The 22,621-nt window shown below is 35.2% G+C and overlaps 6 protein-coding genes across 9 annotated transcripts; 4 read left to right on the forward strand and 2 right to left on the reverse strand.

Moving 5' to 3' along the window:
* Nucleotides 1-4,144: 4,144 nt before the first annotated feature.
* Nucleotides 4,145-19,671, reverse strand: LOC147292776 (sucrose synthase 4-like). The gene is made up of 5 exons (XM_086230926.1): nt 19,483-19,671; nt 19,071-19,392; nt 18,746-18,990; nt 4,373-4,511; nt 4,145-4,183 (listed from the first exon to the last, which is right to left on the reverse strand). The coding sequence occupies exons 2-5, from the start codon at nt 19,350-19,352 to the stop codon at nt 4,145-4,147; spliced, it is 705 nt and encodes a 234-aa protein (XP_086087052.1). The 5' UTR covers nt 19,353-19,392; nt 19,483-19,671.
* Nucleotides 4,607-18,538, forward strand: LOC147292777 (replication protein A 70 kDa DNA-binding subunit A-like). 4 transcript variants are annotated; one of them, XM_086232972.1, is made up of 13 exons: nt 4,610-5,001; nt 6,148-6,213; nt 7,713-7,787; nt 12,975-13,130; nt 15,112-15,385; nt 15,521-15,620; nt 15,704-15,828; nt 15,918-15,999; nt 16,077-16,209; nt 16,296-16,459; nt 16,559-17,056; nt 17,160-17,291; nt 18,052-18,538. In XM_086232972.1, the coding sequence occupies exons 4-13, from the start codon at nt 12,987-12,989 to the stop codon at nt 18,182-18,184; spliced, it is 1,785 nt and encodes a 594-aa protein (XP_086089098.1). In that variant the 5' UTR covers nt 4,610-5,001; nt 6,148-6,213; nt 7,713-7,787; nt 12,975-12,986; the 3' UTR covers nt 18,185-18,538. The 4 variants fall into 4 exon arrangements, with proteins under 4 accessions (XP_086089100.1, XP_086089099.1, XP_086089098.1 ...); XM_086232974.1 differs by having other exon boundaries at nt 4,607-6,213; nt 17,182-17,291; nt 18,052-18,190; XM_086232973.1 differs by having other exon boundaries at nt 4,608-6,213; nt 15,542-15,620.
* Nucleotides 8,470-10,134, forward strand: LOC147292778 (uncharacterized). Its single transcript, XM_086232975.1, has one exon. The coding sequence runs from the start codon at nt 8,758-8,760 to the stop codon at nt 9,937-9,939; it is 1,182 nt and encodes a 393-aa protein (XP_086089101.1). The 5' UTR covers nt 8,470-8,757; the 3' UTR covers nt 9,940-10,134.
* On the forward strand, nt 10,377-12,306 carry LOC147292779 (uncharacterized). Its single transcript, XM_086234488.1, has 3 exons — nt 10,377-10,478; nt 10,586-12,259; nt 12,301-12,306. Exons 1-3 carry the CDS (start codon nt 10,377-10,379, stop codon nt 12,304-12,306), a joined length of 1,782 nt encoding a protein of 593 aa, XP_086090614.1.
* On the forward strand, nt 12,347-12,865 carry LOC147292780 (uncharacterized). The gene has a single exon (XM_086234489.1). It carries the CDS (start codon nt 12,350-12,352, stop codon nt 12,863-12,865), a length of 516 nt encoding a protein of 171 aa, XP_086090615.1. The 5' UTR covers nt 12,347-12,349.
* A 463-nt stretch (nt 19,672-20,134) lies between the features above and the next one.
* On the reverse strand, nt 20,135-22,210 carry LOC147292781 (sucrose synthase 4-like). The gene is made up of 6 exons (XM_086230927.1): nt 22,101-22,210; nt 21,367-21,591; nt 20,955-21,276; nt 20,630-20,874; nt 20,404-20,542; nt 20,135-20,214 (listed from the first exon to the last, which is right to left on the reverse strand). The coding sequence occupies exons 1-6, from the start codon at nt 22,208-22,210 to the stop codon at nt 20,176-20,178; spliced, it is 1,080 nt and encodes a 359-aa protein (XP_086087053.1). The 3' UTR covers nt 20,135-20,175.
* Between the last annotated feature and the right edge of the window lie 411 nt (nt 22,211-22,621).

A 22,621-nucleotide genomic window follows, 5' to 3' on the forward strand; every position in this document is an offset into this window, starting at 1 on the left:
AATGTCTCCAGTCCCCATCTTTATTTTGCATTTCATACTTCTGTCAATGTTGATCAGAAGTGACTCATGGCTAGTCATATGATTGCTGCAGCCACTATCTAAATACCAAACCCCTTGTTCTTTCTCCACAGAGGCTTTGTGGCATGCATAGAACATGGTGGCAGGCTCATGGACCTGGTTTGCATAATTAGCAACATGTCCCTTCTTGTGTGGTTGATGGCAATCCTTCATTACATGCCCAAACCTATCACAATTGTAGCATTTTACTTTTCCCTTGAACCAGCACTCTCCATAGTGAGTTTTGTCACACACTTTGCACTTTGCCTTCCCAGTGTCACCTCCTGATCTCAAATTAGATTGCAGCTTGTTGTCCCATTTTTTTGGTTTTCCCTTCCAACTCTTGAAGTTTCTTTTTCCCCCATCATGATTGTGAAATTTTGCTTGATTGTTCTGTCCTTTGGAGCCAACATTCATACTAGCAAAAGCCCTTTCCACCTTCTCATCATCTTCTTCATGCCTGCTTAGCCTTAACTCATAACTTTTGAGAGAGGCAAATACTTCATTTACAGACACAGAATTTAAGTCACTAGTTCTTTCGAGCACCACACACATACGATCATAGACTTTAGTTACACTGATTAAGACCTTCTGCACCATTCTTTGTTGAGACAAGCATTCACCATATTTTTCCATTTGGTTAGTTAAATCAAAGAAACGAGTAGAATATTCAGACAATGCTTCACTCTCCCTCATTCTCATGTATTCAAATTCTTTCCTCAGACTTTGCAATTTAACTGACCTGGATTGTTCATCACCATGGTATTCTGTTTGTAGAAGATCCCAAGCTCCCTTGGCAGTGTCTTGGTTGATAATCCGAGAGAAAATCTCTTTGGATACAGCCCCTTGAATGATGCCCAATGCCTTTGCATCTTTCATATTCTGCTCCTCCATGTAAGCTTCCAGTTCATCTTCCTCATCGATGCTGGAGTCTCCTTCCTTCTTAGCCTTCTCCTTCTTCTTCTTTGCTTCTGGGATTGTAATCCCTTTTTCTACTAACTTCCAGATGCCATGTGACTTGAAGATAGTCACCATGCGCACCTTCCAGAACTCATACTCAGTACCATCAAAAATGGGAGCTCGTAGCTCACCACTCCCAGACCCAACCATGCCTAGATCTAGATGGATTTGATCCTCTGTTTCACTCTAGCTCACACACACAGTACAACGCCCAGTCACAGAACCAACCTGGGCTCTGATACCATGTACAATTTACTGAATGAATATACCTGGAATGTGACCAGGAATGTAAGCAAGAATGGTACTGGGGTTACAGAGAGAATTTCAGAGTGATGAGAGAAAGAAGAGAATGATTCACGAGAAAGGCATGCTCACATGTGCAAGATGCACACACCAGCAACCATATATTCCATTACAAAATTCTGTTATACAAAACGACATAGCATTGATCAAATATGACCGTTGCCTCACATGAGCCTATGAGCTCTTACAGCAATGCAAGCACTACCCTATGAGGCAATGCCAACTAAGCAACTATACTTTAATTAACAAACTAAAAACAGGAAACTTGCTTATCAGGCAAATGCCTTAACTAACTCTAATAGCTTCTTGGGCCGATCGAACAAGAGCCATGTATATCCAATTATCCAACAACAACAACCAAACAAACAGAGTGTTAATTAAGATCGATGATGATGAAGAATTGAAGATATCAATTCACTTGTTGCTAGCTGGTGTCTGTGAGCTGAAAAAGTGAATGCGTATACAAATTAATTACAAGCAGCTCCAAATCGATCCATGTATCTCGATCGGTCATGCGAGTCATGCGACGCCGTTTGTGCTGCGATCGCTTGCATGTGAATGGTTCGATGCCCAACCTCTATCGTCTTTGAAGGTAGTTTGGTGCTGCGTTGACGGTGTTTTCTTCCTGATCTACCACTCCTGGTCAGCATTTACAAGCAAGTTTCTTCTCTACAGTAGGTTTTTTTTTTTTTTTTTGTGGGCTTTTCTTTGGTGGGCTTTTCTCTTTTGGGCCCTCCGATTTTAATGAAAGCTTACTTGACCAAAACAATTCGGCCGGAAGATGTTTTGGTTCATGTAATATGGTTGAGTTGCATTTTGTGTTTTCATTAGTGTCGCAATCATGTCTAATCCATCAAAATCCAAACGGAAAATGCCAACGTGGCACCATCTAATTGACTCTGAAGTTGACAATTTTAATAGATTTGACCCGATTGCGATATTAATAGAACTACGGTCCTGAAAAAATGTAAATTAAAATGACGGAGACCAAAGTGCGACTCAGCCATAGTATAGGGACCAAAAACATCTTTTGGCCCAAAAATTTCATAATGAATAAACATTAAAGAATGCAATTTTTTTATTCATTTATTTTTCTTGACTTGGTTGTTGGTACATGGAGTGAATGATTGCCTCCCTCCAAAGTCCAGAGCAAATTCCAAATCACTGCATATTTCATTACATTCCTTTTTGTCCATACTTGTAAAGAATTTTTAATATGTTTCCCGGAATCCTTTGATAATTAGTAACGAATTATGTGATGCTTCTGTACTTTTTGTTATATTCATCAATTATTAATACCAAACATCTATTAATGACATTTTGAATGCCAATAACTGTGTAGAAATCAAAGGATGCAATAACATATAGACGGGCTGGTCATGGGTCCATAAATAAATGGTATTGAAAGTATATTGTCGGATGTTCTGCCCTAGGAGCTAAATAAATGCAAGAATCCAAAGGCAAGGTGTTAGATCCAAACCGCATCACTTGGTAACAATTATACTTGGTAAATTAATAAGCAAGAAAAATGTCGTCAGTGGATAATGTTGTGAAGAAATACTTTACTTACGGTTGGGGGTTAACGAGTATTTGACCATTGAAATGAGTGTGAAAAGAGAGAGATGAAGAAAGAACATTTTTTGTGGCATGTGATGGTTGGGGTCTGGCCTGGGGGGTTGTGGATCGTATGGTTAAAAAAGCTGGTATGTTTATGCTGGCTAGTTTGTCAGTGGTGTACTGGTTTCACACAGGGGGGACAACATCCGGAGCAACGACCACGACTGGAACAACGGCCAACAAAGACCGTAATTACATAGATAACTGCTCCTCTCATTCTCCAAGTGTCAGAAGTGGGTGTAAAGCGCAACGAGAAAAACTTTCATATAACGAGTGTATAAATCCTTTGTATACACCCTTTGTATCTATTTCTCTTATTATGTATTCACTTTCTCACGCTGGTAAATAACTTACTTATCACAACTTTCATATAACGAGTGTATAAATCCTTTGTATACACCCTTTGTATCTATTTCTCTTATTATGTATTCACTTTCTCACGCTGGTAAATAACTTACTTATCACGGTTATATACACCCTACCCTCTATGTCTTACTGTGACAAGAGAGATAAGGTGTATACAGGGAGTGTATCAGACTTGAGAGGTCACATGCTCTGTTGTTGAGGCCCAACTCCAATTCCAATCCTAGTGATCTTTTCAAAGCAAGGGTCCAAAGGAACCAAAAGACATTCCGACTCTGGTATTGAATTCAACTGGAGCATAAGATCTATTGAGACTATAGATCGATTCATTTTAGTGAAGCACAAGAATTGAAAGTATTGAACCACTGGTTCTTGGTGAGTGAAGCAATTTTCATTTTAGTCTTATATCAATTCATTCTAGTCCCCTTTTATCTAATATGACATATCTGAATGCATGTGTTCATCACATCTATTCAGTCATGCCAGTTTGTGGTCCTTTGATTTCTGGCTCATCATCTTACGCTTGGAAAATTAAGAAAAATCTGGATCTAAGTGCTTTTTGTAGGTTTGAAACATTTACATAATGTTGTGTTATCTTGTAAAGATTTACCATATTTTTGACAGATTTTCCTTTTGAACAAAATTATAATCCATGACAATCTGTTTTGGCATATTAGTTAATTCACAAGAGCTTTATTACAACAGTATAACGCTTCAGAAGAGCTTGGATATAATTCCACATTCATTCACACAATTCATACACAAGCGTAACTTTATTTCATTTTTACAACTATTACCTTGGGAAGTCATTGAGTTATGGGCTAGACAGCCAAGTAACTGTTGCTTAATGTGGGTCATCGCTTGCTGGAGGAACTGATTTTACCTGAAAGAATGTAGACATAATGAATTTTATAAAGATGACTCATTTGATCCTTAAGCACAGTTGGGCACTGATCCTATCAAAATCACTGTCTTAATTTATTCAAAATAAGATAATCAGAGACTATAACTCATATTCTTTATCCACGCGTATACCCCAAAAATTATTCACATTCTAATAACAAGCACTCACCAAATTGCGGAACTTCAGAAGGTAGAACATCTCAAGATATCGCCGGGTCTCACGCCTTTCAAGCTTTGATACATCCTTCCAAAAACCATAAACGCCAGCCAATGTCATTAGCCTTTCAGAGTAAATCTTCCATGTGTACCTACAACATTACAAAATTTAATATATACTAAAGCTGAACCCAACAATTACTGTTCCTAAGCATGTTCATGACTTTTCTACCCCTGTTTTTTCTGGTTTGGTCTTCTTTATCCTTATGATGTGTGGGCTTTCTTATGTTAGTTGGCCCACTATTTTGTGTGATGTAAACAGCCCACCCAAGATGTAATCAGGAGAAAACCAGATCGATGTGTCTGGTTAGAAAAGAATGAGGGCAGATAGAGAGCCAGACCAGATCGATGTAATCAGGAGAAGTAGATTGTTGGACTCTCTGATGAAGTGCGGTGGTGTCAGGCTCCTTTCCCCATGGAGAGTTTACTGTTCGGTGTTGATCTGTCCTCTTCTACGCCGTCGATTTGTTTTGATGATTCAAAGATCACCTTTTTTGGTTCAGATAAGTCTCCCTCATTTCTGGTTTTTCTTTGGGATTTGTTTGTGCTGGTTCGTGCGATTCTACCTTCTCTTTCTTCTGGGTAACTCCCAACTTCTCTTTTCTTATGTTTTCTTCTGTTTTCATCTGTTTTCATCTTTTTTGTTTTGCGTTTTTGCTGGATATTGTTTGTTTTTTTATCTTTCCTGTGTTTTTCCTCCCCATTTCTTTTTTAATAAAGAGCTTATAGTGCCACTTTTGATTTATTTATCTCTTGGTGCCTGAATGAGGCATGTCCTAAAAGTGAGTATTTTTTCTTGATAGTTAATTTGATATGTATCTGTTTAGTTGCTGAGGAAGTGGAAGAACAAAAAAGAATCAATACAGAAGAGGAAACATGCCAAGTTTCAAACTTTACTGGAAAACCCAGGTTTTACAAAGCTCGAATGTTAACAAGATAAAACTTTTGGGCTCAGTTCCTCACCTTCCAATTTAAGGGAAATGCCACGGAGGGATCTTTCCATTGTCTTTTCCTACTGAGAATATGTAGAAGAAATGATTTTGTATTTGGTTGCTAAAAAAATAGATGACAAATTCAGGAACTCATGTCCTGTGTCCGTGTCTGGTTCATGATCATTTACTTAGGTGATGTCCTGATCATCTCTTCACTTTAGTAAATTTTAATCGGCTCTCAAAAAAATATGCCCCTTTTGTATGCTGCTTTTCTAATCCCCCACACGGCCACACCCCTTCCTTTGGTTGGTTAGGAAAGTATAAGTAAAAAGTGAGTATATGATTCGTTAAAGAAGGAAACTCCATCAAGCACACCAAATGGAAAAATGTAGCCATGGTGATGGTGATGGTAATGAAGTGAAATTAAATTTTATCTTTTCGCGAGAAGTTGTTATGGTGCCCAGCTTTCCTTGATCATCCAAATATTTTGTTTGTTCACATGTTTTTAATTAAATCAAGTCAATCAGCTCATCCCCATTTTCGTTTTGATAATCTTTATATTTGCCTTTTGGTTACTGTTGAGCCATTTACTGGTTGTTCATTGCTGAGATTTACCTTTTATGCACAATTGATATATATAATTTTTTTGTTTAATGACTTTTAGATTTTTAAGTCGGATATGGTTGACATATGTTGTATGATTGTCTCTGGTTGACTATTTATCAAAATAAATCTGGTTGGTTATCATCCATTTATTGTTGAAGCACAAACATTATAGTTGCTTGGAATTTTTCAGGAATTGGGGGCAAAGATTGGACAACTTTAGACGAAAAGAAAAGATCTCCAAGGACAACTGAAAAAGGTTTACCCTATATTCCCTATGTCACTCTTACACTTTAGAAGATCATAGTTGTTTACAGTATTGTTTAATTCCTTTGTGATCATTCTTTTCTTAAAAATTGTGTATCTGATTTTTTAATTTGATTAAGGTTGAAATCTTTGCCTTAGTTTGTGATGGTTATTTTCTTAAATGTTTATGCAATTCAAATTTTCATCATCAGCCACACAGGTGTTGCCAAGGAATCTTTGATCGATGAGTCTGTTTCTATATTCTAAATATAAATGCCAAGACTCTACATGTCCAGTCTTTTTGTAAATATTTTCCAGGAAAATGCCAATGAATCTACATCACTTATTTTTTTCTCTTTTTTAACCCAGTTTTTGAGTCGCTTTAAAACAGCTCTCCAAATTTTCACAACTTTAGACCTGCCTTGATTAGAAAGATAACATATATAGGGTACCATTTTATAACATTTTACCATCCGCAATATCAAGTGGCCACCTACAACATTCATATTACTATTTAAATTTCCATATATATGTAAATACTATTATATTTCCTATATACTTTTTTAAACTTTCTACACATTTTGTACAGTTTTCACACCCGCAGCATCGCGTCGGGGCAATCATACTTTAATCCATTTTAACCTTTCTAAATATAAAAATTTATGCTTTCAATGTGGTGTGAAATTTATGCAGCTATAAAAGGTCTAGGAGCATGGGAATCAAACTTTCGATTAAACAAGTTTTTAATAAATTACTTACAAATAGACAAAGGTTGAGAGTCAATAGATCAAATTTCCAATTGTTTTATGTCTATTTTCATCAAAAACTGGTTGTGTTAAATCAAAAGACATTTAGTTAAAAAGCTAAACAAAGGTTCGAATCATCACAATTTCAAATATGTAACTACCTTACCTTTGTGTATCAATGTGAAAACATTTTATAATTTAACTATCAACTTTATGCACAAATCATGTGCATTAAACATTTTAATTTTACAAAAAAAAGGCAAATGACATGCGCTTTTTCATAACCATATACACTTTTTTGCAATTGATGATTTAGTGGACAACCTTAAAGAACAACCATCAAATTTTCTGATAGAGTGATCTATCTGCACATGAGGAAAAAAAAATTTTTTGCCCTCACAGAGTATTTCTTTTTCTTCAGTTGTTGCTATGATAAAATCTTTTCATTTGTGTTTTTCTACTTCTTTTCTTACTGTGTTTTTTTTTTTTTGGTATAGGAAATGCCAAAAATAAATTGATTTGCTTATATGTGCATCTTCATTTATTTCCTTTTCTTGGGGTGAACATGCACATATGAGAAATGTCTATTGAAATAACAAATTGGTCCTAAAAATTTCTACACAGCACTAAAAATTAGTTTTTCATATTTCAGACTATTTCATTTTCTTTGATTGTTATGACAGTCAGATGTTTCCATTTGTGCTATCTATTCACCATAATAGGCAAATTTCACATCTTTAATGGCAAATAAATTTATGCTTTGTAGGTGTTGTTTTCCCTGCGTTTGGAATAGCTGTGTTGAAATTGCTTCATCAGTCGGTTGTGCATTGCTAAGCAACTGGTCAGTTTCTATTTAATGCGTTTTCAACACCTTTTTTTTTTCACTTTTAAATTTGTAGTACAATACCAATCTGCATCTATTGTTTTAAATGTGTTGCCTCATGGCAATCTGCATGTGTGTTTTCTTTACAAATTGTATACTGTTTCAGTCTTTGTATTACTTGCCTTAGCCAATTGTTTATTTGCCCCTGTATTCTTTTCCAGCTGCAAATCTATTTGTCTACGTATTTTCGTTTCAATGCAATGGGTACAAATACTAGGCTGTCTAACAGAGAATTTATAATACAACAAGCCCGTTGTACAAATATCCCGAAATCTATAGGAATACCTGGAACAGACAACTGTGATGTTCTTAGTGGTAGTCAACATACACAAAAATCTGCAAATCATAGTAAGAAAAGGAAATCTATTGACAGTAGACTAGCAGACGATTTCAATGCATCTGGCATAAGTGCAGATCAAATTCAATTCAATCAATTGGATTTTGATTCTAATCCTTTGGTTTGCTGTGCAAGTCCTTTTCATTCCAGTATTGAAACTTTGACTCCCTCATTTATTGAAAGCGCTTCAAATCAGACCAATAGGGGTCAGGCATATTATCACAAGAAAAGACAGAGTATGTCTTCTTCTTTGTTGAAATTTTTTTTCAAATTTCAACATTGTTGCTATCTTACTGATAATGTGTGTTTGTCTTTTCTGCATTTCTTCTCTTCATAGGAACTGTTGATGAATATGTGGATTTTGGAGATAAGACTTATAACTGCATTTATTGTGGTGCACTTTTTTGGTTAAAAGAATCCATTCAGAAAAAAACTAAGAACAATGAGCCTATATTTACTCTTTGTTGTCAAAAAGGCAAGATCAAACTTCCAGCTGTAAAGCCCACACCTTATTTTTTGGACACTTTGCTTGATCCTAACAAAAGCCGATCAAGTTTGCTATTTAGGGAGAACATTAGGGCGTATAATTCTATGTTTGCATTTACTTCAATGGGAGCGAAAGTTGATCATTCAGTTAACAATAGACCAGGCCCTTACATTTTTAAAATTAGTGGTCAAGTTTTTCATTTAATGGGTTCATTAATACCGCCTGAAGGACAATGCCCAAAATTTGCTCAACTCTATATTTATGATACTCATAATGAAGTAATCAACCGCCTTAATGCTGTTAATTCTAAAGAAGCCAATAAAAAACTTGATGCATACATTGTTAAGGGTTTGATTACAATGTTCGATGAGTGTAATGAATTAGTCAAATTCTTTCGAACAATGAGGGACAAATTTGAACATAATTCTCTTGATCATGTGAAAGTCAAACTCTTGAGTAGGCAACCAAATGATAGTAAACAATATGAGCAACCAACATGCAATGAAATTGGTGGTCTGATTGTTGGAGATATAGGCATTTATGATTCGAATAGAGATATTGTCATAGAACTTAAGGATGGAGGATTAAAACGAATTACAAAATTACACTCAAAATTCATGTCTTTACAATATCCTATTCTTTTTCCTTATGGTGAGGATGGGTATGAACCTAATATCAAATGGAATGATTCATTTAAAGGCTGCGGGATTCAAAGAAAAAGAGTGCCTATGAGAGCTTTTATAGCTTATCAAATTCAAGAAAGAGAATTTGAATTTAGTACATTATTAAAAGGTGGAAGATTGTTTCAACAGTTTCTGGTGGATGCTTATGCAACGCTAGAAGAGGACAGATTGGATTATATTAGAAAAAACCAAAAGAGTTTGAGAAGTGAAATTTTTAAGGGCATTTATGATGCCGCTTCAATGGGTCATACAAATGGTAATGATGTTGGACAAAAGATCATATTGCCAAGCTCATATACTGGAAGTGCTAGATACATGATCAATAATTATCAGGACGCTATGGCAATCTGTAGAAATTATGGAAATCCAGATTTATTCATTACATTTACTTGCAATGTAAAATGGCCTGAAATTCTTAGAGAACTTGATAGAAAACCTGGGTACAAGGCAGAGGATAGACCTGATATCGTTTCTAGAGTTTTCAAAATGAAATTGAATGATATGATTGATTATATCAAATCAGGAAAACCTTTTGGAGAAGTCACTGCAGGTGAATGTTTAAAACCCAACATTTATCATCTATTTCGTTTCTTCCTTTTTTAATAGACATCATACTAATTAAATTTTTTTTATTCTGCTCATTGCAAACAGATGTTTGTACAATTGAGTTCCAAAAACGAGGATTGCCTCACTGTCATCTACTGGTTTGGTTGAAAGAAAATTACAAGTGCGTGTCTGCTGTAGATATTGATTCCATAATTTCTGCTGAATTGCCTGACAAAACTATGAATCCAACCCTTTACAATGTTGTTAACCAATTTATGATTCATGGTCCATGTGGAGAATTAGATTTTAGCTCTCCTTGCATGCGAGGAGGTAAATGTTCTAAACATTTCCCAAAAAAATATAACAATGAGACAATTATGGATGAAAATGGTTTCCCTACATATAGGCGTCGAGAAGATCCAAACAAATTTGTTATAAAAAATAGAACAAAGGTTGACAATAGATTCGTGGTGCCTTATAATTCAGAATTACTAATGAAGTACAATGCTCATATTAATGTTGAATCATGCTGTCAATCAATGCTTATAAAGTATCTTTTTAAGTATATAAACAAGGGTTCAGATAGAGCTAGAGCTGTAATTCAAGACAAACCAAAAGATGAAATACTAGCCTATTTAAATTGTAGATACATATCTCCATACGAAGCTGTTTGGAGATTGTTTGAATTCCCTATTCATCTTAGGAACCTGCTGTTGAGCGATTAGCAATTCATTTGCCTTTGGAGCAAAATGTTGTTTTTAGTGCTGATCAATCGCTTCAATCAGTTATTAATCGACAAGGTGTTCAAGATACAATGCTAACAAGTTGGTTTGAAGCAAATAAACAGTATCTTGAGGCACGAGAGTTATGTTATTCACAATTCCCTACAAAATTTGTATGGGATTCTCGAGCTAAGATTTGGAAACCTAGACAAAAAGGAAGATGTCTAGGTAGAATAGCCTATGTTCATCCTGCATCTGGAGAATTGTATTATCTTAGAATGCTTTTAAATTTGCAAAAAGGTGCCTTCAACTTTGATCATATAAAAACTGTCAATGGCATTAGACATTCATCATACCAATCTGCATGCAAGGCTCTAGGTCTGTTAGGAGATGATAAGGAATGGGTTGAGGCCTTGGAAGATGTTGTTAGTACAGCAACATCTTCTAAGATGAGACAATTGTTTGTTACAATAATTTTGTTTTGCAATGTAGCAAATCCTAAACACCTTTTAGATAGTCATTGGCAAAATATGTGTGAAGATATTTTAAACAAACTTCGAAAAGCTTTTGACATGCCAAATCTAATTGTGTCTGAGTTTGAATTGAAAAATTCTCTTTTGTATGAATTAGAACAACTTTTCAATGCATCATCCAGCTCTTTAAAAGAACACAATCTTCCAATGCCCGATGAAAATAGAATGGCAGACATTAGAAATAAATTGTTGAGAGAAGAAATGAATTATAATGTGAATGATTTAAAAATGGAGCATTCAGCCTTAGTAACACAGCTTAACAAAGAGCAAAAAAGTGTGTATGATTCTGTCATTGCTGCTGTAAGTGATAAAAAACTAGGCTTATTTTTTGTTTATGGGCATGGAGGAACAGGAAAAACTTTTTTGTGGCACACAATAATAAGCAAAATTAGATCTGAGGGAAAAATTGTATTAGCTGTTGCCTCCTCTGGAATAGCATCTTTGCTATTACCAGGAGGTAGAACAGCTCATTCTAGATTTAAGATACCCTTGACTCTCACTGATTGTTCGACATGTCAAATAAAAAAGGGAACACATCTTGCCAAATTAATTGAAAAAACTGCTTTGATTGTTTGGGATGAAGCACCTATGAATCATAAAAATTGTTTTGAGACATTGGACAAATCACTGTCTGACATTTTATCCCCTCTAGACAATTCATGCAATGATAGCCCATTCGGTGGAAAGCCTTTCTTACTAGGTGGTGATTTTAGGCAAATACTACCAGTTATTCCAGCTGGAACAAGAGAGGAAATAGTAGATGCTTCCCTTAACAACTCCTACTTATGGCCTCATTTTAAAATTTTTACTTTGAAGGAGAATATGAGACTGTCAAGAAAAGGCCTTAGCATTGAAGAAAAACAGAAAATAGCTGATTTTGCTAGCTGGATTCTAAAAATTGGTGATGGTCAAATCAATGATATGAATGATCCAAATGATGAGGATGCATCTTGGATAGAAATTCCTGAAGATTTGCTCATACAATCATTCACAGATCCTATTCATTCAATTTTCTTAGCTACATACCCAGATTTTGACAATAACTTCCACAATTTTGACTATCTAAGAGAAAGAGCCATCATTACACCAAGGAATCTGACTGTTACAGAAATCAACAATTTTGTGATCAATTTATTACCTGGCGATCAGTGCACTTATTTGAGTTCTGATTCTTTGTGTTCATCGCATGGCAATTTTGAAAATCTTAGTGTAATGTATCCTGTAGAATTCCTTAACCAGCTTGAATTTAGTGGTTTGCCTACTCATAAGCTATGTTTAAAAATAGGGATGCCTATTATGTTGTTAAGAAATTTAAACCAATCCTCAGGGCTTTGTAATGGAACAAGATTAGTTATAACTCAAATGTTTGATAGAGCTATTGAAGCTAAAATACTCACTGGTAGCAACATTGGCCATAGAGTATTTATACCTAGAATTTGCCTTTCAGCCACAGAAAAAAAATGGCCTTTCATTTTTAAAAGGCGTCAATTCCCAATCAGGCCGTGTTATGCAATGACAATAAATAAAAGTCAAGGTCAATCTCTGAAAAAAGTTGGACTATATCTTCCTCAATCTGTTTTCACCCACGGACAACTTTACGTTGCATTGTCTAGGGTTACATCAAGGGAGGGGTTGAAAATCATGATAAACAATAACGGAGAAGTGCCAAATAAGTATGCTAAAAACATTGTCTACAAAGATGTTCTTCAACATTTTGTCACAGGTTGAAAGTGCTATTCACATACAATCATACAGTTTTATTTATTTATACATATTCAAACTCACTTGCATCTAGATATTATATATTATATTAACAAAAATAATAATGTGATTGCAGATTTGTAGCACAATGGCCATGGTTCCAATCCGCTCTTCGCTGCCTTATGAGTCCGACAAAAAAATCAGGGTCCGCATATGCCGAATGTGGAGGCCCAGAACTTTTGGTTCTGGTTATCAATATTCTGGCTTACACTGCATATTAGTGGATGAACATGTAAGAAAATTAGTTATTTATATTTGGTTTTTATTGTTTCTATTCCTGATTGGTCTCTTCCAAAAATTAGATCGATCTTCAACCTCAATACATTAGTTATATTCTATGGTTAATTCTGCACTTTCATTCCCTTCTTTTTAATTACCAAAAATTACTTTAAAAAAAGTGATGGCAAAAATAGCATGGCAACATGGCTTCAAAATCTGTACACAAACCACCCTCTACAAATTAAATGAAGGCATTTCATGTATACAATGTGCTCAACAACTTCCTTTTTTTTTTTAAATCTTTTTAGGTTTTTCCAAACTATAATTTTTTTTTAACCAATGTGTGTGTTTGGCATATCGATTATATATATTAGATAAAATAACATGCATGTTAAGGGAATGTTTGTGGCAAAATCACATAGATATGAAGGGAATGTAAAGTGAAATGACAAAGGCCAGGCATCAGTTCTTATTTTACTGCTTCTTTGACTTTGCCCCTTTCATAATTTAATCCTTCTTATTAATTATCTTCCCTCACTTAATTTTGATTAATCAAGCTGTTATTTATTTTAATTATGGATAGATTGATCTATCATATATTGAGTACTGTGACTGATCGAAGTATACTACTGGGGTTGTTTAATCTCCATGAAATAATAGCCACCACTTGAATTATATGCTGGAACACATAAATGAATCAAAATGTAGAATTTCAACATTTTGTCGAATGAGCATGACTTGATGCTTATCGATATGATAATACTAAGGAAAAGCCAAATTAAAACAGATATGCATTTTGTCTTGATACCCTTGCAACCCTATTAGGCTATTAGCTACCATTTCTTCATCCAATTGAAGTGACTCATGAATTCTTTTTATTAGTTCACTCTTCAGTGCATTCCAATTCTCTTAGTTCAGTCTTCATTTGGTAAGAAAAAATTAATACAAATAATTTATTAAAATTGTTAAAATAAAATGTTACAATTTATACATCTCCCATATATACTGTTACAATTGTTAAAATAAAATGTTATTCAAAACCTCTGCCTTTCTCCAAGTGAATAAAAATAAAAAACCCAAATTGCCAATACACTATAATAGAAGCAGTACGTAAAAGTAGCCACCACTTGAATAATTGGGTAAGTAGACTCCAGGGACCAGCATATAATAGAGGTAGTACGTAAAAATATAATTGGCTCTTACACTTTTTCTTTTTGGTCATAGTTCCTGCAACATGTTTGCTCTTCATTTCCTTTTGTAACTAAACCATGGCTACAAATGACATTCATATCAGTTTGTAACTAAACCATGGCAGAAAAAACCCAAATTGCCAATAGACTGTATGATTGGGTAAGCATGTAGTTGATTCCCTTGAAGAAATAAGAATGTCTTTTTTTTTTTCCTTAATTATATTTTTCATTTTTATGTATTCTGTGACTGATACTGATCAAAACTGTTAGTTGGTGTAACTGGTTTGTTTAAATTTTGTTGTTTTTTTCTTTTCTCAAAGAGCAAACCCATTTGATGTGATACTGAGTGATTTCATGCGCAGGAAACTTTTCTTTCCTCAAGTTTCAAAAGACATTAAACATATGACTGAGTGAAACTATATTTGAGAGACAAAAAGTCTTGGACTTAATTACTACTAGGAAGAACAAGCTAAGAAAGTAAAGACCATAATAGGCTTATAGAACAGAACAAAAGCATGGCAACAAGAATTAGAAGATGCTATGCAGACGCTTTATTTCCTTAATTGCAAAGACAATAAGACCCTTTTTAATGGCTTTTCCAATCAAATTTGAAACAAAATATATTTTAGATGGAACAAAATCTCTACAACAATAATTTACCATAGGGCATTTTAAATAAATAACTTTTCATGCAGCACAAAAATACCTAACAAGTGAAACTATTTGAGAAGCATGCTAAATCTATTTGACTTATACCAGTTTATTTCTTCCTCACTGTTGTTTTCCTTTTTAAAACTAATCCAGGCAGATGCAGTGCAAGCAACAATCGATGAAATTGATTATGAAGCTGTTGCTCCAAAACTGAAAAGTGGCTTTGTATATGACATTTCCCAGTTTCACACTGTCAAAAGCGGACTCACATACAAAGTAGTTCCCCATATTGCTGTCGCATACTTCAATGAAAGAACAGTTTTCAAGCAATTGAAAGCTGTTGGTACCAAAATTCCAATGCATCGCTTCTATCTGCTTGATTATAGTCAGCTGGCTTCTAGAATTGATGTCAACACAGTTCTGACAGGTAACGAATTGGTTAAACAATTGTCCTTTAAATTTTATTTCACTTTGAAAAATCTTTTAAAATGTTTAAATTTTCACTTGCAACCTACTTTTACATATTCCGACAAGCTAACTATCCTCCTTTATAAATTGTAAGATGTTATTGGACGTATAACAGCCATTCAGCCCTTGGAACAAAAACGGGTTCAAAATACCCGAATTGAAGACAAGTGTGAAATTTTTATTGAGAACATGAGGTACAATTATTAATCAAATCTTCATGCATACATAATTTTTTACCCAAATCTCTTAAATGTTTGTCTTATATTAACTATTGCAGGAGAGAAGAAATTAGAGTGACGTTGTGGAGTGACGCTGCGAAAAGCTTTGATTTCGAAGGTGTCAAACAGTTAACACCACCAGTATTTGTGGTCTTCACAAGCCTCAAAGTCAAACAATTCATGAGTATGGAAATAATTTTTTTCTTCTATTTTGTGTATCTAATTTTCAACCTCACAACACACAAAACTTATGTCAAATTTTTACATATGCAGAAAAAACTATTTTGAGCAGCAGCAACTCGACTGTGACTTTCATCAACCCTGCAACACCAAACATTGAGTCCTACAAGCTAGCGTATGATTTTTGTGCTTTTTTATATACACAACTATTATTTTAATGATCTATCTTAACACTTTTGCTTTCTTTTCCAGTTTTAAAGATTTTTCAATGCCTCTTAAGATCCTGCCATCATCCACATCCCCACAACTGTTGTCTGCACAACATCAATCTGCTCCCCAACAGACTGTAGCAGATTTGAATGTTCTTGACCCCAACAAATACAAGGTAAATACACATTAAACATCCCTCTAACTTTTTCTTTGATTTTTCTGCTGTCAATATCTTAACCAATTTGCTCAAAAATGCTACAGGATCAAATCATAACATGCAGAGCAACAATTACACGTTTTGATACAACTGCTGGATGGTGGTACAAGGCATGTCCTTCCTGCTACAAGCAATTGAGATCTATTCCACAGAGCAACAAATTTATCTGCCCAAGACACAATACCATAGATTCAACTCCAGTCCCTTGGTAAAACAACAATACATATTCAATTTTCAAAATCATTTTCGTAGTATTTTAATACATGTATACTTTGCTTATAAAAAAAACAACTCATTAAAAATGCAGGTTCAAGGTCAGCTTGCGCATTGAAGATATATCTGGCATAGCCAATGTTATTGTTATTGGAAAATCGGCTGAGCAACTCTTTGGAGTGTCTTGCCATAGCTTAGTTGTGGAGGCTGGTTTTGTTGATCAAAAACAATTGCCAGACGTTGTTCTTCGACTCAAAGGGCAAACAAAAAATTTCCAACTCAGATTTGGTACCATGCGAACTGATTCAAATAGAAGTGACCTTCTAATACATGGTGTATATGATGATCAGCCACTTCTTATCGAATCAGCATCCAAGCCCTCCAATGAAGAAATAGCTGCACAGAAGAAAGAGTTGTCTACACAAAGCATCACTTCTACTCCAGCACACAACTTACAAATAGCTCCAGTCACACCAATTCCAACCTCATCCACCAACATTCCATCAAACACAAACTTGGTTAAACAAGCAAAACTTGCTGTGAAAAGGGCTCTTTTCACTTCCCAGCAACACACAAAAAAGAAGTATAAAAGGTCAGTAATCTCTCAAAAGTTCATGTTTTGTATTAAAACCATACAATTTACTAATCATCTTTTTTTTCTTTTTTTCTTTTTTTATGCTTTACATATTTTCAAGTCATGTTGCAATTCAAAACCAGCTTGCAAGAACTGATGCTCTCCAAACTCAAGAAGAAAGTAACTTGGATTTCGATGACCTTCCCATCAAAGCTTTAAAAAGCAAATCAACCACCAAAAAATCCAACAACAGGTTTGTTATCCTAACAAATATATTACCAATTCAATCCAAAGTGAACTTTGTATGTCTATCTTAAATAATTTGCTGTCACTTCTTAGTTAGTTGACTTTCATTTTACAAAATTGTCTTACGTTACTAAGTTTTTCTTAATTTGCATCTACTTTGTGATTCTAAGTTTGAAAATGCTTCAATAAGCAATAATTTCAAATGAAAATTGCACCTGTGAAATTCAAAATTCAAAACTGCACCTAAGTTTGGGCCTCCTTTAAATTGTATCAATTTCAATGTGTATCATTGTCAATCTGGGTTCCAATTTGTGGACAAAATTTGCTTTCCTTTTATTTGTTTTTGTTTGGGAACTAGGTCACCTCTATAGGGTTCATTCCCTTTCATTTATGGTACTGGTTTTACTTGCTTTATGGTGAGGCCCACTTTTTCTGCTTATTTGTTTTGTTTTGTTATGCAGCATCATACCTGCTTTATCTATGCACCATGTTGATCATTAAATCTAAAGTTATGGGCAGCAACTATTAGGAAAATACTGATGGTTGGCTAGACAAATATAACTTATTTCAATTTTTATAAATGGAAAACCAATTCAATAAATTACAACCGCACAACTATAAAATTATTATACCATGCTCTTCTTTTGAACACATAACTTCAAATTCCATACAGTTGCCTAATTCCATGCTCCCATTTTTTCTCATCTCATCAATATCAATTAAACCACTTTTTCATTTACACAAATTAACATTTTATTAACTTGCAGCCAACAACAACACAGCACCACTCTACAGAATGATCCCCTTGCTGCACAAAGTGAGGAAGGCAAGAATACCACTCCATCTGCTGCAAAACCAGTTGAAGATCCCACTGACAGTTCGGATGACAGCATTTACTGACCTTCCTGTAACACCTGTCCCAAAATGTTTTGAACAATTAGCAACTAGGTTCTGCAAGTCTTTTCATTATGAAGACAAACAAATCTACTACTAAGTTGTTTAATCATTTTTGTTGTTTAACCCTCTTTTGAATGCTGCTTGGTATATTAAGATATTGACAATATCTTAACATTCCAATCAGCATAAAAATTGCCTCATCAATTTGGCTTTTGTAACTAAACCATGGCTACAAATGTTCATGCATCTAAGATATGTACAAAAAACTACACTGTCAGTGGTAAATCATGTATGAACATATTGCCAGTGGGTAACTCATCATGTATGAACATATTGCCAGTGGGTAACTCATCTATATGTACAAAAAACTACTGTGTCTAAAAACTTTGCTTTTGTCTTCAAGTTCTGCTAACACTTGCACTTACATATCTTAATTGTTCACTCAATTTCAATAATTATTTATACCCGCGGCAACGCGCGGGCAATTTACTAGTGTCTCTCTAAACTTCAAATAACACATGGTTAAAGAAGTACTATTCCATTAGTTTATAAAGTTTTACTAACCTTTCATAAATTCTTTTAAGGCCTCTGTCTGAGATTGTATTCCAGTAGCTAGGATCCTCCTTGCACCGTTGAAAGAAATCTGCCATAAGTGCAGAAGCCTGTTCAGGGTGATAAGGATCAATATGAAATCCTGATATACCGTGCTCAATAATCTCTGCAGGACCACCATGGCAAGTGGCAAATGTTGGCAGGCCACAAGACATGGCCTCCACAACTGTGAGTCCAAAACCTTCATAAAGTGCAGGCTGCAATCACAAATTAAACAAAGTAAATTAGAGTACCCCAGGGAGTTTTATATGAAACAAAATTGACTGGCCCTACGTACCTGAACAAAAGCACCGCCTGTATCTGCTATGTAACGATATAGCTCACCGTTACATGCTCGATCAAGTTGGGCTGATATCCATCGAAATTGACCATTTAAGTTGTTCTCCTTTATAAGATTATGCATCTTCTCAATCTCTGCAATCTCTTCTCTATCTTTTGACTTCTTCACATCATTGTAACCAGCCACCAAGACAAGGTTTACCAGATCCCTGAGTTTGGGATTCTTACCATAGCACTCGACCAACCCAGTCATGTTTTTCACCTGGTCCATTCTTGCCATGGAAAATAATATGGGCTTTGACGGATCATTCAGAATACCACTGAACCAATAAAGAAGAAATATCGTATTATCAAGTGACTGCTACAAATAACTCACATTGTCACATTTGATGCACTATGAAGGAACTCACATGTGCTCTTCATTCTGCTCAGGATCATATAGCAACTTTTCTAAGTAACCATGTAGGGCTGTAAGTCTCTTTTGCTTCTCAGAGTAAGGGAAATAAATGGAAATATCAGATCCGGGTGACACGATATTGAATTTTGGATCAAAAACATTAATGCCATGAACGACTCGGTACAGCCCCGGAAGAGTGAGAGTTGTGGCTCTCGTACTGACCGACAGTATTCTTCCTGAAAGAATGGATAAAAAAAAGTTTAGCAAACAAGGAAATTAACATCACTAAAATAAAGAACAAGGCAAAGATGAATACGGAGAAGCAATTGACTCCAATTTTCAAAGCATTATTGATGCTTAAGTTATGATTTGGGAAGCCTATTTTGTTATCATTTCTGTCAATTTTTCATCATATATATATACACAATGCCTACCACCAAATTTTCAAAGGTAAGAATGGTCACGTTGGATCACCACTTTAATCATATCGATCGATGAATATGTTTTTCCAATATTGTATATCAAGTAAAATTATTAATTTCATATCTCTTCTGCTTTTAATTTGTAGAAACTAGAAACTTTGAAATTGTTGTTGAGTCGTTTGAAAGAAAGAAAAGGGATATGTTATATCAATCATATGGATGCCCCAGTCCTAGCAGCTTGGGAAGTCATTGAGTTATGGGCTAGACAGCCGAGTAACTGTTGCTTAATGTGGGTCATCGCTTGCTGGAGGAACTGATTTTATCTGAAACAATGTAGACATAATGAATTTTATAAAGATGACTCATTTGATCCTTAAGCACAGTTGGGCACTAATCCTATCAAAATCACTGTCTTAATTTATTCAAAATAAGATAATCAGAGACTATAACTCATATTCTTTATCCACGCATATACCCCAAAAATTATTCACATTCTAATAACAAGTACTCACCAAATTGCGGAACTTCAGAATGTAGAACATCTCAAGATATCGTCGGGTCTCACGCCTTTCAAGCTTTGATACATCCTTCCAGAAACCATAAACGCCAGCCAATGTCATTAGCCTTTCAGAGTAAATCTTCCATGTGTACCTACAACATTACAAAATGTCTCTCTAAACTTCAAATAACACATGGTTAAAGAAGTACTATTCCATTAGTTTATAAAGTTTTACTAACCTTTCATAAATTCTTTTAAGGCCTCCGTCTGAGATTGTATTCCAGTAGCTAGGATCCTCCTTGCACCGTTGAAAGAAATCTGCCATAAGTGCAGAAGCCTGTTCAGGGTGATAAGGATCAATATGAAATCCTGATATACCGTGCTCAATAATCTCTGCAGGACCACCATGGCAAGTGGCAAATGTTGGCAGGCCACAAGACATGGCCTCCACAACTGTGAGTCCAAAACCTTCATAAAGTGCAGGCTGCAATCACAAATTAAACAAAGTAAATTAGAGTACCCCAGGGAGTTTTATATGAAACAAAATTGACTGGCCCTACGTACCTGAACAAAAGCACCTCCTGTATCTGCTATGTAACGATATAGCTCACCGTTACATGCTCGATTAAGTTGGGCTGATATCCATCGAAATTGACCATTTAAGTTGTTCTCCTTTATAAGATTATGCCTCTTCTCAATCTCTGCAATCTCTTCTCTATCTTTTGACTTCTTCACATCATTGTAACCAGCCACCAAGACAAGGTTTACCAGATCCCTGAGTTTGGGATTCTTACCATAGCACTCGACCAACCCAGTCATGTTTTTCACCTGGTCCAGTCTTGCCATGGAAAATAATATGGGCTTTGACGGATCATTCAGAATACCACTGAACCAATAAAGAAGAAATATCGTATTATCAAGTGACTGCTACAAATAACTCACATTGTCACATTTGATGCACTATGAAGGAACTCACATGTGCTCTTCATTCTGCTCAGGATCATATAGCAACTTTTCTAAGTAACCATGTAGGGCTGTAAGTCTCTTTTGCTTCTCAGAGTAAGGGAAATAAATGGAAATATCAGATCCGGGTGACACGATATTGAATTTTGGATCAAAAACATTAATGCCATGAACGACTCGGTACAGCCCCGGAAGAGTGAAAGAGTTGTGGCTCTCATACTGACCAACAGTATTCTTCCTGAAAGAATGGATAAAAAAAAGTTTAGCAAACAAGGAAATTAACATCACTAAAATAAAGAACAAGGCCAAGATGAATGCGGAGAAGCAATTGATTCCAATTTTCAAAGCATTATTGATGCTTAAGTTATGATTTGGGAAGCCTATTTTGTTATCATTTCTGTCAATTTTTCATCATATATATATACACAATGCCTACCACCAAATTTTCAAAGGTAAGAATGGTCACGTTGGATCACCACTTTAATCATATCGATCGATGAATATGTTTTTCCAATATTGTATATCAAGTAAAATTATTAATTTCATATCTCTTCTGCTTTTAATTTGTAGAAACTAGAAACTTTGAAATTGTTGTTGAGTCGTTTGAAAGAAAGAAAAGGGATATGTTATATCAATCATATGGATGCCCCAGTCCTAGCAGCTTCAAGAAGACATGGGATAAGTGGAATCTCCGGGGTTTTGCCATCTTGAGCCTCTCGTTGCAGACCTTTTTAAGTCTTTGCATACCCTTGAGAAAGCGAACGTCCAACAAGTTGATAGTGTTGCCCATTTGGTTTGCTTATCTGCTTGATTGCTGACTGGGAATCTGTTGGGGTTGGGTTGGGCTTTGATTCCATTTTGTTTTTTTGGGCCCTTTTGTGTTATTGGGCATGCTTTGTTTGTTTTAGTTATATGGATGTTTTGTCTGGGCCTTTTGGCCTTGTTCTGTTGCTCAGCCTTTTCGGGCTTTTAACAATAGAACCTTTATCTTAACCTAAAAAAAAATCTCAAAGTAGCCAAGGCAACAGCCCTCAATTAGTCCCCCAAGATGATGATAGTGATCTTCTGGCATTTTGGGCTCCCTTCCTTTTGTTACACCTTGGCGTTCCAGACACCATAATCGAGTTTTCTATCGAAGATAACGAGTTGTGGCCAAGGCACTTTCTAGGGCTCATCTTCCAGTTTTTAGCTTCAGTTTCTTTCGAAAATGATTGAAACAATTTTGAATTATTTTAATCCATTAGACTCAAGTTTAATTTATTGTTATG

This window comes from Dryas octopetala, chromosome 2, assembly GCF_963921425.1.
Source record: "Dryas octopetala chromosome 2, drDryOcto1.1, whole genome shotgun sequence".
NCBI lineage: Eukaryota > Viridiplantae > Streptophyta > Magnoliopsida > Rosales > Rosaceae > Dryas > Dryas octopetala.